At 39.5% G+C, this 13389-nt stretch overlaps 1 protein-coding gene across 1 annotated transcript in view; it reads left to right on the forward strand.

Moving 5' to 3' along the window:
* Positions 1-13389, forward strand: part of SDK1 (sidekick cell adhesion molecule 1) — a gene marked incomplete at its 5' end in the record, with an annotated part of 391349 nt that overhangs the window by 303507 nt on the left and 74453 nt on the right. The window contains 3 exons of the mRNA XM_084295713.1: positions 7406-7515; positions 10010-10160; positions 12061-12298. Coding sequence (XP_084151839.1) covers positions 7406-7515; positions 10010-10160; positions 12061-12298 — 499 coding nt within the window. The remainder of the gene's footprint in view (positions 1-7405; positions 7516-10009; positions 10161-12060; positions 12299-13389) is intronic.

Below are 13389 nucleotides of genomic sequence, written 5' to 3' on the forward strand. Positions count from 1 at the left end.
GTAATGAATTTCTGTTTGGATTACAGTTTTTGTTTAATTGTATCAAAGCTCTTCAGCACGTTTAAGTTATTTTAAAAATGGTTTGAAACCTGAGTTTAGGTTCTGTTAGGTGCGTTTTCAAACCAGATGCAAACTAAAATTATTATCACATAGAGCAGAAGTACAGGAAGAATTGCACCCAAACAGTAAAGATACCATTATTCATGACACTGAGTGCATTTGTGCTGTCTTGTAATGAAATATACTGAGGTTTTCTATCCAGGTCTTTAGATATGAATAGGATGAATTCTCTTCATCGGCTTTAAACAATATCCCTCTTTCTGCTGTCATTATGCCTTGGAGTAGTTATATATTCCTCATTTGTTCTCGTGACAGATGAGCTTTGATTCTTCCTTTCCACCCACAGATCTTTATAAATAATATAATCTGTTTTTAAGACCAAATGTTGGACTTCTTAAATCATCGTCACCAATTAGACATGTTGATACAATCACTTCACTTGGTAATGAGACTGTTGTGAACAAGTTGGTACATTTTGTACAATTTACATACACATGATCACATATTACAGAATTAAACACTGAAATCCTATAATATGGTGGCTTGGCACATTCTGAGAAACATTTTTGTGCTGGAGCACCACATTGATACGGCTTGGAATTTGTTAATTCTGTAATCACATGAGTTGCAGAAAGCCACTGAAATGAAATATATTTGAGTACTTGAAAACTGCAATAATTACCATGAGGTTCATCTGCATCCTTGAAGTGCCCCAAGTGCAGATAGTGGTTGAAGGGTTCTTGGTGTGCGGGGATGGAAGAAGGGAGGATCTCTCCTGTTCACAAACACCATAACATCCTGTGCATCCCTAGTAAAGTTAAAAGACTGGTGGTTCTTATCGATCTTGCGTCCACAATATTTGCTCCATCTGGGGAAGGGGCACAGCCAAAATCACAGCAGAGTCTGTCATGCTTTTCACCACAGCTATCCTGGCAAGTTTCTCCTGCGCTATACCTCACTGTTCAGCTTTGGCACGGCAAGAAATGTTGTTCCAATTGGATTTAATACTTGGAAAAAAAAATCTTGCTCACATGATTAACAAAAAATCTTTTCAGTTATGCAAAGAAATTGATGATTCCTTACGGATATAGCAAATCCTGTTTCCAGGATGACAGCCGCATATAATCCTTTGTTCACAGCCCTTTTCTGCCAGCATTCCAACTTAAACTTCTCTCTCAAAGTGCAATTTCACAGCACCTTTAGCCAGTGTAGACCAAGAGGTCTTGTTGTCCTGCTCTCTTTTGTCATCCCCATCACCCCCAGCAAGACTTCCTCTTGTTTAGCTTCTGCCTGCACCAGTTCTGGTGCAGCCATATCCCGAGCTGCTACAGGACGTGATCCAGCCAAGAACAAATGACTTTCAGACAGTTCGACTCCACTCAGGATTTGTGTGTGATCAGAAGAGCATCACTGTAGGGGAGGAGATGAGAACATGATGGTGGGATCAGAGATGAGGGCAGGAATGCCTACATCCTGGCTTGGATCTAAGCTGCCATGGACCTACCACCTGGACTTCATGGGTTTTTATGCTTCACCTTTCAGAGACACACGTGTTCACAAAACAGCTTCCAGTGAAACCCCATTGTTCACTTAGACCTTCCACTTACATTTGTTCTAAGCAAAGGTACCTCTGTGCCGTGATGCAGACTACTGTTGCATCACCTGTATTTTAGCACATATTACCATAATTGTTCCTGGGGACTGTGTTATGCTGAAGGGCAGTGGTTATACCCAACCTACACACAGTATTTTCTAAACAGAAGTTTAGAAGTTACACACACACATCTACACACTGCCACCAACATGTTTTTCTTCCTTCATGTGGCATGAGGTTTTGTTGATGAGGACAGGTTTAGAAAGTCTTCCAAATTTTCCATTTTGGCTAAGTGCCATTTTTGAAATCCAATACTTCATGAATAATTTGTATGAAAACACAGCTGGGAATTCCAGTTTGTGTGAAAATTTGTACATCTGGCCTTGGCTTCTGCTTTTTGTGCTGGGGTGTAAATTCATGGGATCCACTGTGGAACTAATTCTCAGTTGTGTCAGCGAACATAAGAAGGAAAATTAGGTCTTTAAGAGTTTATTGCTACTAGATACTGAAATACCAAGTGTTGAAAATCTCATTTCTGTGTTTCTGGTAAAGCTCCTTTCTGTACTTCTGGAAGGATTTCTTAAAATAAAATTTAAAAAAAAAAATCAGCAGCAGTTTCTTCTTCATCTTTGCATCTAGACTGAGAGAACTGTAGCAAAGTGGATTTCCAAACTGCTAAATAAAAATACCAATGCCATTTTAAAAGTGTTTCTAAAATTGCTCTTCCATTACATACAGTATAATCTACAGAAAAAGAGGGTCTAATGTATTGTAAAGGTTTTGCAGAAACTTGTTCAGAAGGTCCAGCAGTAACTGTCTTGTGGGATTGGCATGAGTAACATGTTCATCCCGAAAGAATTTCAGTAAGTTCTTCTTATTGCCACCAATCATCCTGAACTCAGATGCAGTTTGACGAGTTATTGTGGACATATTTTTCTGGCAATTTTCAACCACAAATGAGTATGAATCCCTGCTAGTGTTCACATGGTTTCATGTTTGCACTCTGTCTGTGCTGCAACCCACTTTCAGCATATTTTTCTTGTGGTTTATTTGTGAGATTATATAAATGAGAGTTTTGTAACTGTGCCTTGGTAGGTAGTCCACATGTTTTAGCTTTCTATGGGCTGATTAGAGAAGCTGACTAACTTCTGCCAAGTTTGATTTGTTTTCTGGTTAACATTAATTAATGAGTATATGGACTAATGTAGAGTTTTTGCTTAAAGCCTTTCTGCTGTTTTGAGAAAGATTTCCTTTGAATATTATTGTGAGCAGCAGCAGAAATGGAAAGGGAAGTTTCAAAGTAGTAAAACCTTTAAAGTATTCTCACTGTATTCTCTTGTAAAACCATGAGCTGGGACATCTGTAACTTTAGCCATGAATTTTCTGGTTTTGTGGGTTAAGTCAGTGACCCAGATAGGATTCATCCATTGTATGAGGTGATTCTCTTGGTGTCGTTTTCACTTCAGAGCTGGCAAATAAAGTGTCTGAAACTCTGACAATTTTATGCCTTTGCCAATCTTTAAATCAAAAATGGGTGAATCGATTTAAGGATTTTGTAAGAAAAAAAATTGCACCCAGGCTGACATCCTGTGAACCGAATTTCTCCCAAAGTGACTTCAAATGCCTGAGTTATAGACCTCTATAATGAAAACTCTGACATATCTTGAACTATAGTGGAACACAAGGTACCTCTATAATGTACAGAAACATTGTGTTTCCCAATCCTGCAGTTAGTTCTTAATAACTGTTCACAATTTTGGTAGCATCACTGTCATAAAAAAAAAAGATTTTACACTCCAAATTTTGTTTTTGATTTTTTTTAAGTCAAAATTCTGCAACTTCACTCACATAGTATCCATCAGACAACGTTAAATCAATTGACAAGATATGTAAAATTTTCCATTTAGAAATGGAGAAACTAATGCGTAGAAAAGTAAGGGGGTCTGACATCATTTCCAATATTGTTTTTTACTGTCTCGTTTCTGTAATAATAAATGAATGTGCCCTTTTATTGAACATAATGCCTTGGGAACAGCCTAGAGATGGAAATATATATGTGCCAGCTTGTGATGGCTGATAGTTATGGAGAATCATATGAAGTGACTTGGCGAATGTAGGTATTTTAATTGTGGCAGTCCCCGCAGATCTCCTGGGGATCACGGCCCTATTATATTGAGAACTGTTAAGATGCAGAGTGCATTTCTTAAGGAGTTTTTATGCTGATGGCAACAGCAAAGCAGTTGGTGTTCTCATCTGCCTCCTAAAACAATGCACAGACGAATACATGTGCACCTGTCACAAACATAATCCTTTTCTGAACTTTGCATTTACTGTCATCCAAAAAACAACAATGAGAAATAAGCCTCCAAATTAACTTTATGTAATGCAGGCTGGCTCACAGTGGACTCTCTGGCCCCCTGTAGGACTCTTATCCTAACCATTTCTCACAGTTCTTTTTGCCTCGTGGGAATCCCTTTGTACTCTGATTTTTGAAACGGATACGTTTCCTCTGATCTAACATCACAGTTTTTCAGGAAAAATAATTTCCTTTTCCTTCAAGAGCCTGAAACTCAGAACCTACTATAGATCTTGCAAAAGTTAAAAATACAGGAGTCCATCACTGAAATTTCTGTTCCAAGACTCATTTCTGAGATAATTGAGTAAGTGAAACTTGTACTGAGTAACAGTGACCTAGAATCGCATGGCCTCATGAGGCAGAAGTCATGCAGAAGTCCCCAGGCTGTTTACCAAGCTCCCCTAGAGCTGTTCACCCTCCAGTCTTCCTGCTTTGGAAAAAAAATCCCCACAAAAGCAGGACACTCTTAAATGTGCTACTGATTTCAGTAGCAGAATGGCCCAAATGCTGACTGCAGATCCTGGAGCATTACCAGGTATTATTCTAAATAAAGCAAGTTCCTGAACTATTTGTTTTTAATTTATTTATTTTTTTTCCTGAATTACAGAAATACGCCTGTGCTTGATTTCGCCTGCTCCCTCTCTATCACTGCCTTTCAGCAGAGAAGGAGTCTGCAAGAGGTTAATTGGGATTGTCTGTGCTGCTGCTTTGCCCAGGGTCCCCCAGCTCCTGAACCTAGTAGTGGCCACCTGTTGCCAGCTGGCTCCTGAGCTCAGAGACAATCAGTATAGCGGGCTTGGTTGGCATCTGCCATTTCCTTGTAGGCTACACCCATCCTTCCTAGCAGGGAATGCATTTAAAATTAGAAAGCTATCTCCTGGGATAGCCTTTGGGGAGCTTGCCATAGTCCTGTGAGCATAAAAGCTTTCACCAGCTCTCAATCAGTAAAAGATCCTTAATATTTTCACCTTTGCAGCCAGCTGGTAAATGCATATCTGCAAAACAGGCAGGGGTTTTGGACACCTCTCAAGCTTGAGTCAATGTCAATTGTTCTCAGCCCTGTGGGCCTCTGGGTCTGAACCATGTGGTCCTTAATGCGTATTAATGACCTGCCTGCTGCTGCATAATGATCGAAACCTGTGGTCTTTTTTTTTTTTTTTTTCCCTATGCAAGAAATATTTTAAAAGCTCTTATTGTTCTTGGAATATAAAAAGAAGACTCTAACTCACTACTGGAGATTATTTGCAGTCTCCAAAACACTGAATTGTTGCTATACAATTACTGCAGCACTTTGAGGAGATACTGTTAAGAGCAAGGAATTTTGTAAAAATAAGCATTCTACAGAATTAATCAGAAACTCTTTTAATAGTGTTCTGTGTTTCTGTGAAAAAACATCTCTATCATCGCTTTGGTCTCGGTGTTGTGTTTAGGTCTGTTCTGTTTTACCATGCGGACCTGTCTCAAGATGCTTCCTTTAAGCTTCTCTATCCATGAACTTCACTAGAATTTCTGGAGCACAGTTGGGACTGGGAATTTCAAAGGCCCATAAAATAAATGTCAGTGTAGATTATGAGATCTTTGGTGTTTAGCAGTGTCTGTGATACCCATCGAGACTGAAAGACCCACCAACACCTTTGCAACCACGTTCCTCCATGAAAGGAGTCCTCTGCTAGGAAGATCACAGAGGCTTCCTTTTGCTGTGCAATGCAGAACTTATTTCTTTGGCCTAATTTTCCTTGTGTCATTTCTTCATGCACAAACATAAATACGCAGCACATCAACTCCTGAGTGAGCAAAGAACTAAAACATCTATAAATAAATCAGGCGGCTTCTCCTGTAGGGGAAAGAAAGAAAGAAAGAGTGCAAGAAACCTCATTTTCTGTTCAAAATACTTGGGATTTGCTAGATACTTTGGGCTATGTTGCCTATCAAGTGCCTTGACAGTGTCAATGGCTGTAGCTAGTATACAGAACTTGTAGGGATCTATTTAAAAAAGATTAAAGAGAGTAGCTCTTTACACACTGGGTCTTGAGCTTCTGAAATTTGTTGCCACAGCAGGCTGTGGAAGTAGATAGTGTCAGAAGGTTAAAAAAGGATTAGTCACCTTAATGGACGTGAAGTCCATAAATAGATACTAAAGCAATAGCTGCGTATGTCCCTCTAATATCCCTCAACCCAGAATTGTGGATACCAGGGCAGGGTGAGGGAACTGACTACAGCTATGGCCAGGATTGCAGCTCTCACAAAATGCTACTTGCTGCTGCTGTGTTGGAGCTGAAATGGTCTACTTGTTCTTCCTGGTCTACTTGTTCTACCCCAAAGGATATTTTTTATGTTCTTAAATCTTGATGAAGTGGAATCTTCCTGGAGCTGTAGTGAAAGAACATAGTGATAAGAACATCACTCCCTCATTGAATTGAAGCAAAGACCCTCTTTCATTGTGGCAGGGCTGAAGCACATGAGTAAAAAAGCGCATGGTGCTAGGCAATTATAGCAGGGAGTATTGTCTAAGGTCCTCTGTGTTTCTACATTGGTGAATCTCCAATGTGAAATTCAGACATCTACCACCTCTCGTACATCTCCTTCTATGGCTCTTAAGCACACAGCCCTGCCTGCTCTTACTGCCGCCTACCAGGCTCCCATTTCAGGCTGGCCTTCCTCTCGTGTCTTGTTGATTTCCTTCTTAAGTCCTCATTCATCTTAATATCATCTCCAAAAATCTATACGGAAAGTAATGCTTTTGGCTCCCATCACCCTTCCATCCCTTCTAACAGCGCTGTAGCTGAGGGACGTGTTGGGCTGATTCTCAGCAGTGCTGTGATTAATTATTACAAAGCGCTGCATGTGGAAGAGCTTGGTCTAAGTGCAGTCCAGTAGATGAGGTTAAAACACTTATGTTCTTTGACTTTGTTCTTGTTTCTCTGTCTTCATTTGTGTAGCGTTTTACCTCCATTGAGACTTACTTAGTATGCATCAGTTCATGTAAGTTATTATCAAGGCTATTTTTCATTTTGTTATATTACTCCTTAATATTTTTGTATTGCGGCAGTGAGATTGAATGGGGTAATAGCACTCATGGTGTTTTTCTGGAATAGATCCTATCAGAGAATCCCGGTGAAGTACCAATTAGGTACAAGTTGGCTAACTTGGCTATGCTGTTGCCTTACAAATAACTAATGTCTTGTTATGTGAAAATAAATATTAAATGGATATCACATGTTTAGAAGTATTTGTCCTTCCATTACACTGAATGGCACAAATTGCAAAATTGGGTATGTAAAATTACATATATACACACACACACAGATTTTATATATATACACACACACACATAGGTATGCAACACACACACGTATAGTCTGCTTTATATTTGTTCTTACCTTTTCTTTATACAGGTTGGTGTACTAGGTGATGAAGAAGAGTGGGTGAATCTCCATGAGGTGGAGAATGAACCTGATGCTCAGATGCTGGAGGTACCAAACCTTACTCCTTACACTCATTACAGGTAAGAACAGCAGGTAATTAGCTGCAGTGTGGGGGGGAAAAAAAAAAAAAGAAAGAAAAAAAAAGTTAATTGCATCATGGAACAGCTTTCCTAATCAGTAACAGCTGGCTGTATTTTGTTATCCGAACAAAAGGGAAAAGGTTCACTGTTTCCACAGTTTATACTTAAAATTGTTTGTCTAATACTGTTAATTATAATTTGCATGCAATATAGTTCATAACATTTAAAAGGGAAGACAAGTGCAAAGTGAAATGGTATTATGAGTAACTGATTTCCTGTGACTTCTCTCAGCTAAAGGGCGCACCAGTGTAACATCAATCAGTGACAAATCAATTGTAGTTAAACTGGTGCAAACTTGTAATTACATATTTACATCAGTTCAAACATCATTTTATTGATTTAGCTTAATTTGGTAACATCAATTAGATGAAGCCTTTGTTTATAAGAATTTCCCAAATTAAACTTAATAGATATATGCAAGGCTTAAGCTGATTGAAGTGCATCTACGTTATGGGTGCACCCCTGTTAAATGAGATTGATTTTTAAATCAATGCAATGCAAGTGATGCATTGCTTTAGTATAGATAAGATTTGAGAATTTGAGATATTCAATCCTAACAAAAATACTTTATGAAATAGCTTGCTAACATAAAGTCTCGTTGGCAAGGAGGTATAGTGACAAGTGTTAAATCAACTTGCAAGAAGCTTTGTACATTTTCCCCTGGCTGAAAGGCCAGTTAGCTATCCCATGTGCTGTAGAGAGCTAGCATTAGATAAAACCAAAGTAAAGTTTGTATCATTTTAAACTAATTGGTACACCACTAGTCTTCTTCCCTTAGTCAAAAGCCCAGAAACATACTAGAGAGTTTCACACAAACTCTCCACTGAAGTGTCCTACACCTCACCCTTTTATTAAAGTACTTTATTTTTTTATCCTTTTTTTCTTTTTCTTTTTCTTTTTTTTTTTTTTTTTTCAAATAAAAGCTCTTTCTAAACTTTGGTACATGGGCAGAGATATCTTGTACAGAAGTTTAGAAAAATTACCTAGGTTGAAAAGACTTTGCTCTCCAAAATGGTAGATCTTTAAAGCTGAAGAGGCATAGGTGATAGTAAAGTGCAGGTGGTACCAGAGCTCATTGTTCAGTGTCCATGCAAAGTATCACTTACACACATACCAGAGGCATTGAGAACTGTCTTAGGGCTAACAAATAATAACAAAGTGTATGATGAGTTTGGGATATAGATAGATAGATAGATATACACACATTTTTCTATTGAACTTTCTGGTTTATTTTGCTGCTACATCTCTTTTCTCTCTCTGGAGCATCACACTCATTTTCCTTACATACTTACTGAATATTAGAGTGACCCCTGAACCCTCTGATTTTCTTCGTCATCATTTGTACACTAAAGCAGCTCCTTGAATTTTACCTATTTTCTCTCACAAAGATGAGCTTTTTTATTTTGTTTGTCTAGAACAATTTTATGTAATTTTTTTTAAACCTCGAGTGTTGTTGCCAAATGGATTTGTTGTTCTCTAGTCAGCTTTACTTATTACCCACTTAGGAAATAAATCATGAAAGCTAATTATCAGACCACATCTTTATCGGCCAGCCTCTTTTCTATATTTTGTGCCAAGGTTTGACACTAGAATCAAGGACAGTATTTGTTTAATGTGTTTCCTTTAATGCATTTTCCAAGGAGATCAGGGAAGATAAGTAAACACAGCTATGTTGACTAGCTCACCCTTTCCCCAAGTTCAGTCATTAGGTCCAAAATTGAATTGTTTAATATGAGCAGGTCATGTATTTATGTGCAAGTGCTGGATGCCTCTAATTGCAGTGTCTTCTTGTGTTTATGATGGGTGAGAGTATCTGAAATGTACAGCACGTCTTAATTATTTGGTGCTTCCTGAAAAAAAGATTTCTCTAAATCTCTTCTGACCCAGTAGGGATTTCTATTGTAGAAGAGATGGTTTCAAGCAGACAGGTTATTTTTTAAAGAACCATATCCATATTAAATAACTTAATCTTACTTGTGCAGGAAACCTGAAAATGCAGCATGGGGATAAATCAGCTTCTTTCAACCAGTAATTGAGGGGAAATGTTATCATCAGAATATTTTTTATATTGACAGGGAATGAGAATATCTGAAGTTTGATATTTTAATACCTTTCTGGATGTATTGTGTAAGTGCTGCAAGAGAAAATCACTTACAGCTAGCATAAGCTCATCAGACTTAGCATAATTAACGTGAATTTCTCACACAAATACCTAAGTTTCTAATAGACCCTAAGCTAATCTCGTTTTCATTTTTTTAAATACCTGAGAGGATCAGAAAACGGTTACCATCAGCCATTCAGCGGTGAATACAAAGGGGACCTACACGCGATGACCTTTGCAGAACATTTAGAGAGACCCCGTTCGTGTTTTCCCACCCTTTGGGTGTTTGGGAACACAAGGTGCCTCTCGTTGAGCCTCGTCCCTCTGCTGCAGGTTCCGGATGCGGCAGGTGAACGTGGTGGGCCCCAGCCCTCTGAGCCAGCCCTCGCGGGTTATCCAGACGCTGCAGGCTCCTCCGGACGTCGCCCCTGGGAGCGTGACCGTGCGCACGGCGAGCGAGACCAGCCTGTGGATGCGCTGGGTGGTGAGCCATCGAGTGGTGATGGGGGGGTGCCAGCGCCCGAGGCGCGGAGGCGGTCCCCAGCTCAGCGATGCTATTTTTTTTCCTTGCGTTTGGCATAAGGAGTGACGGCAAAATGATTTCCTTTTTCAGAATACTCGGAAATCTGAGACTTACCTTAAGTGCCTTATTAATCACTTAAATTGCCTACTGCCACTGCCTCTGCCACTTCATCAGGGGAATATATGCCTGTGTGTAAAGCCTCGGCTTTTGAGACTCTAGTTCCACAGTCTGGGTCAACATGTGGGACAGAAATATAATACTGGAGCCAATTTGCAGTTTCCTAGGGCTCAGTTGTTTGCTCTGTATAAAACAGCCCCCAGAAAGTACACACAGGCCATTGACAGTCATCCTGCCCGTACTGAATCGCTGCAGTTCAAAGACAGCAAAGTTTGCATGTTACACTCCTGTAGGAAGATATTTATGTGAAAGGCTATGGAGTTGTGTGATAAAGCATAGACACAACTGATTAATTGCAAAGATGCAGTGGTTGATGACACTGCTGTGCCCCTTTGACTGTCTCACTTACCTGTAGGGTGGCCACACTGGCACTTGTTTGGCAATTAACCTGCTCCAGAATGGTTTTTCTTCTCGCCTGTTAGGTCGGATTTTCCGCTGGGGTTACTGTGGTGTGAAGCTGATGAAGCACAGGTTTCCTTTTGCCAAAACGTTAGCTTTTCCATGCATAAACTCATTACATCTAGAAGTCAAAATCAGGCTACAGAAACAGGAGGGGATTTCTCCCATCAGCCAGGAATAATTCTAATTTGTCAATGGAACAGGAGTTAGTTCTGAACCTTGAAAGCCCAAAACATCAAACACGAAGGCATCACCTCAGTATGTGTAGAAAAGCCTTTGCAGTTCATTTGATAGGACCCACGTAACTCCTTCATGGCTTTACTGTGTGAATAACGTGCCCACATTGTTAAACCTTTGGTACTATAGCCAGACCTACACGTCTTACATCAAAATTAACTCAAAGTTGTTTTAGAGACTTTTAAAAACTTTTAAGATTGTGTTTCCATGCTGCACTATCTGGGAGCCTGGTTTTCGTGAGTCCAACTGTGCAAGGTTCAGAAGGAGCAACAGCCACAGCTAAAAATGCCCTGGCATACCTTTTTCATGCTTGATAACATCAGCATTTGAAAGTGTTTAATCTCTTTTTTTCAAGACCTACAGGTGAATCTGTGTCCCTCTGGGAGCTGGGAATTCCTTCCTTCCAACAGAATAAGGGTCACATTTTTAGCCCTGCTTGCCTGCGGGATATAGTCTTCTAAGCTGTGAAATGTTAATGTATATCAAACTTTGCCAGTGAATCAGAACTGAATCTCAGCCATCCGTGGCATCGTGTAGTTAGTTTTATGAGGAGAAACTTGAAACTTCATGAAGTAGGCTAATTATTTCATATTTTAATCTCCCAAATTGCTTGAGGAGTTAGAATACTGGAATAAATCTCTGCTGATAAATGAATAGGGAGAGAGTCAGTAAAAAAAGTTTTTTAAAAAATACGATAAATGAATTTGTCACATGCTCCAGCAATTTATCATTCATTTCCATAATTAATCACAAAGCCCTGAATATATTCTGTTGGTATCATCTCTGTTGATACACCCACAGCAAGTGGCACAGTTCTGTCAGCATATCTACGTGGTACAAAATAAAGGTAAAAATTAAAAGAAAATTTCAAGCAACACAGAAATTAGAGAAATGAAAGATAAATAAACCTGGAAATCAATCCCCCTTTCTCTTTTGCCTTCCTGTGGCCTTATACGAGTTTAGACAGCCTTAGCGTACAGCGTGGAAAGCCCTGGCAGTGTGTTCTGTGTAGTAATATTGTGCTTTTCTTTGTCTGTTTCTCTGGCAGCCCCTCCCCGACACACAGTATAATGGCAATCCAGAATCAGTGGGGTACAGGATAAAGTTCTGGCGTGCGGATCTGCAGTCTCCCACCCTGATGAAGGTTATTAACAACCGACTGGAGAGAGAGTACACGATCGAAGATCTGGAGGAGTGGACGGAGTATGAACTGCAGATCCAGGCTTTCAATGCCATCGGGGCGGGACCATGGAGTGAAGTAGTGAGAGGTCGTACACGGGAGTCTGGTAAGTCAAAGCACTGTGTCTGCTATGAAGGACATGCTGGAGAATTTTCAGCATTCTATGCCTTTTTGTTCAGCTTTTTTTTTTTTTTTTTTGCTTGTTGATCCATTAAATCAAAAATGAAAGGAAAAAAAAACATCTCTAGACGCACTGAAGGCAAAAAGACGTATAGACATTTGAGGGGGTTTATTTATTTATTTGTCTTACTCCTACCATGTTTTCATGCATAAACCTGAGGGTTGTTTATTTAAAGCAAATAAAACAACCTCTCCCCACTCCTGCCCCAGTTTGGCAGCATAACAGGTAGCACAACAAGAAGCTTGTGTACAGCCTTCTCTTACTGAGCAGCCAGCACACGCTTCCTCTCCCTCCCTAGTAGCTCCATTGCTCCTAATTCTCCCCCTTCCCCTATCTCCTTCTGGTATGGGGCAGGTTTTCTGGCAGTTACGATTACCTGAAATTTAATTTCAAACTCCAAGCATTTCTAAAAGGGCACAAATTATTTTAGAGAGCTGATTAGCCACATAGAAATAAGATAATTATCTGAGCTTTTGATGACACATTTTCAAAACTACCTTCTAAAATTGTGTACACAAGGTTATATAGACATAACCTTCATGTAGACATAGAGCGTGGGTACTGTACTGCCTAGCTGATTCATCCATACTCGCATAGAGACTTCAAATACCATAAGCAAACTCACAATTTCAGGCAACAGTAAATTATTGTTAGCTCAGTAGCAACAGTAAAGCAGATCTTGAAAAGCTGCTCTCTAGCTGTTAACTTCCACATAGCCTGTTTCCAAACCTGCCCTACATGCACCTGATAAATTAAAATTCATATTACAAGTGAATGATTAAAAGAAAGGATGACACTTATGTTTTAAAAGTTATATAATAAAAGCTTCTTGTGACCTATGGTCCAACGCTGATATTTTTTCTTACAATTTTTTCTCGTTTTTCTTAATAAAAATGCTTTTCAGTTTAATATTATGCGTACCCTACACTTACAGACACAGGTACATGTGTGTTCCCTCTGTACCATGCAGTGCTGGTTGGCGTGAAATGGAAGCACTGTGTGTAGTGCACGATTTG

The sequence above is a fragment of the Netta rufina genome, assembly GCF_964035555.1.
Source record: "Netta rufina genome assembly, chromosome: 15".
NCBI classification, from domain to species: domain Eukaryota; kingdom Metazoa; phylum Chordata; class Aves; order Anseriformes; family Anatidae; genus Netta; species Netta rufina.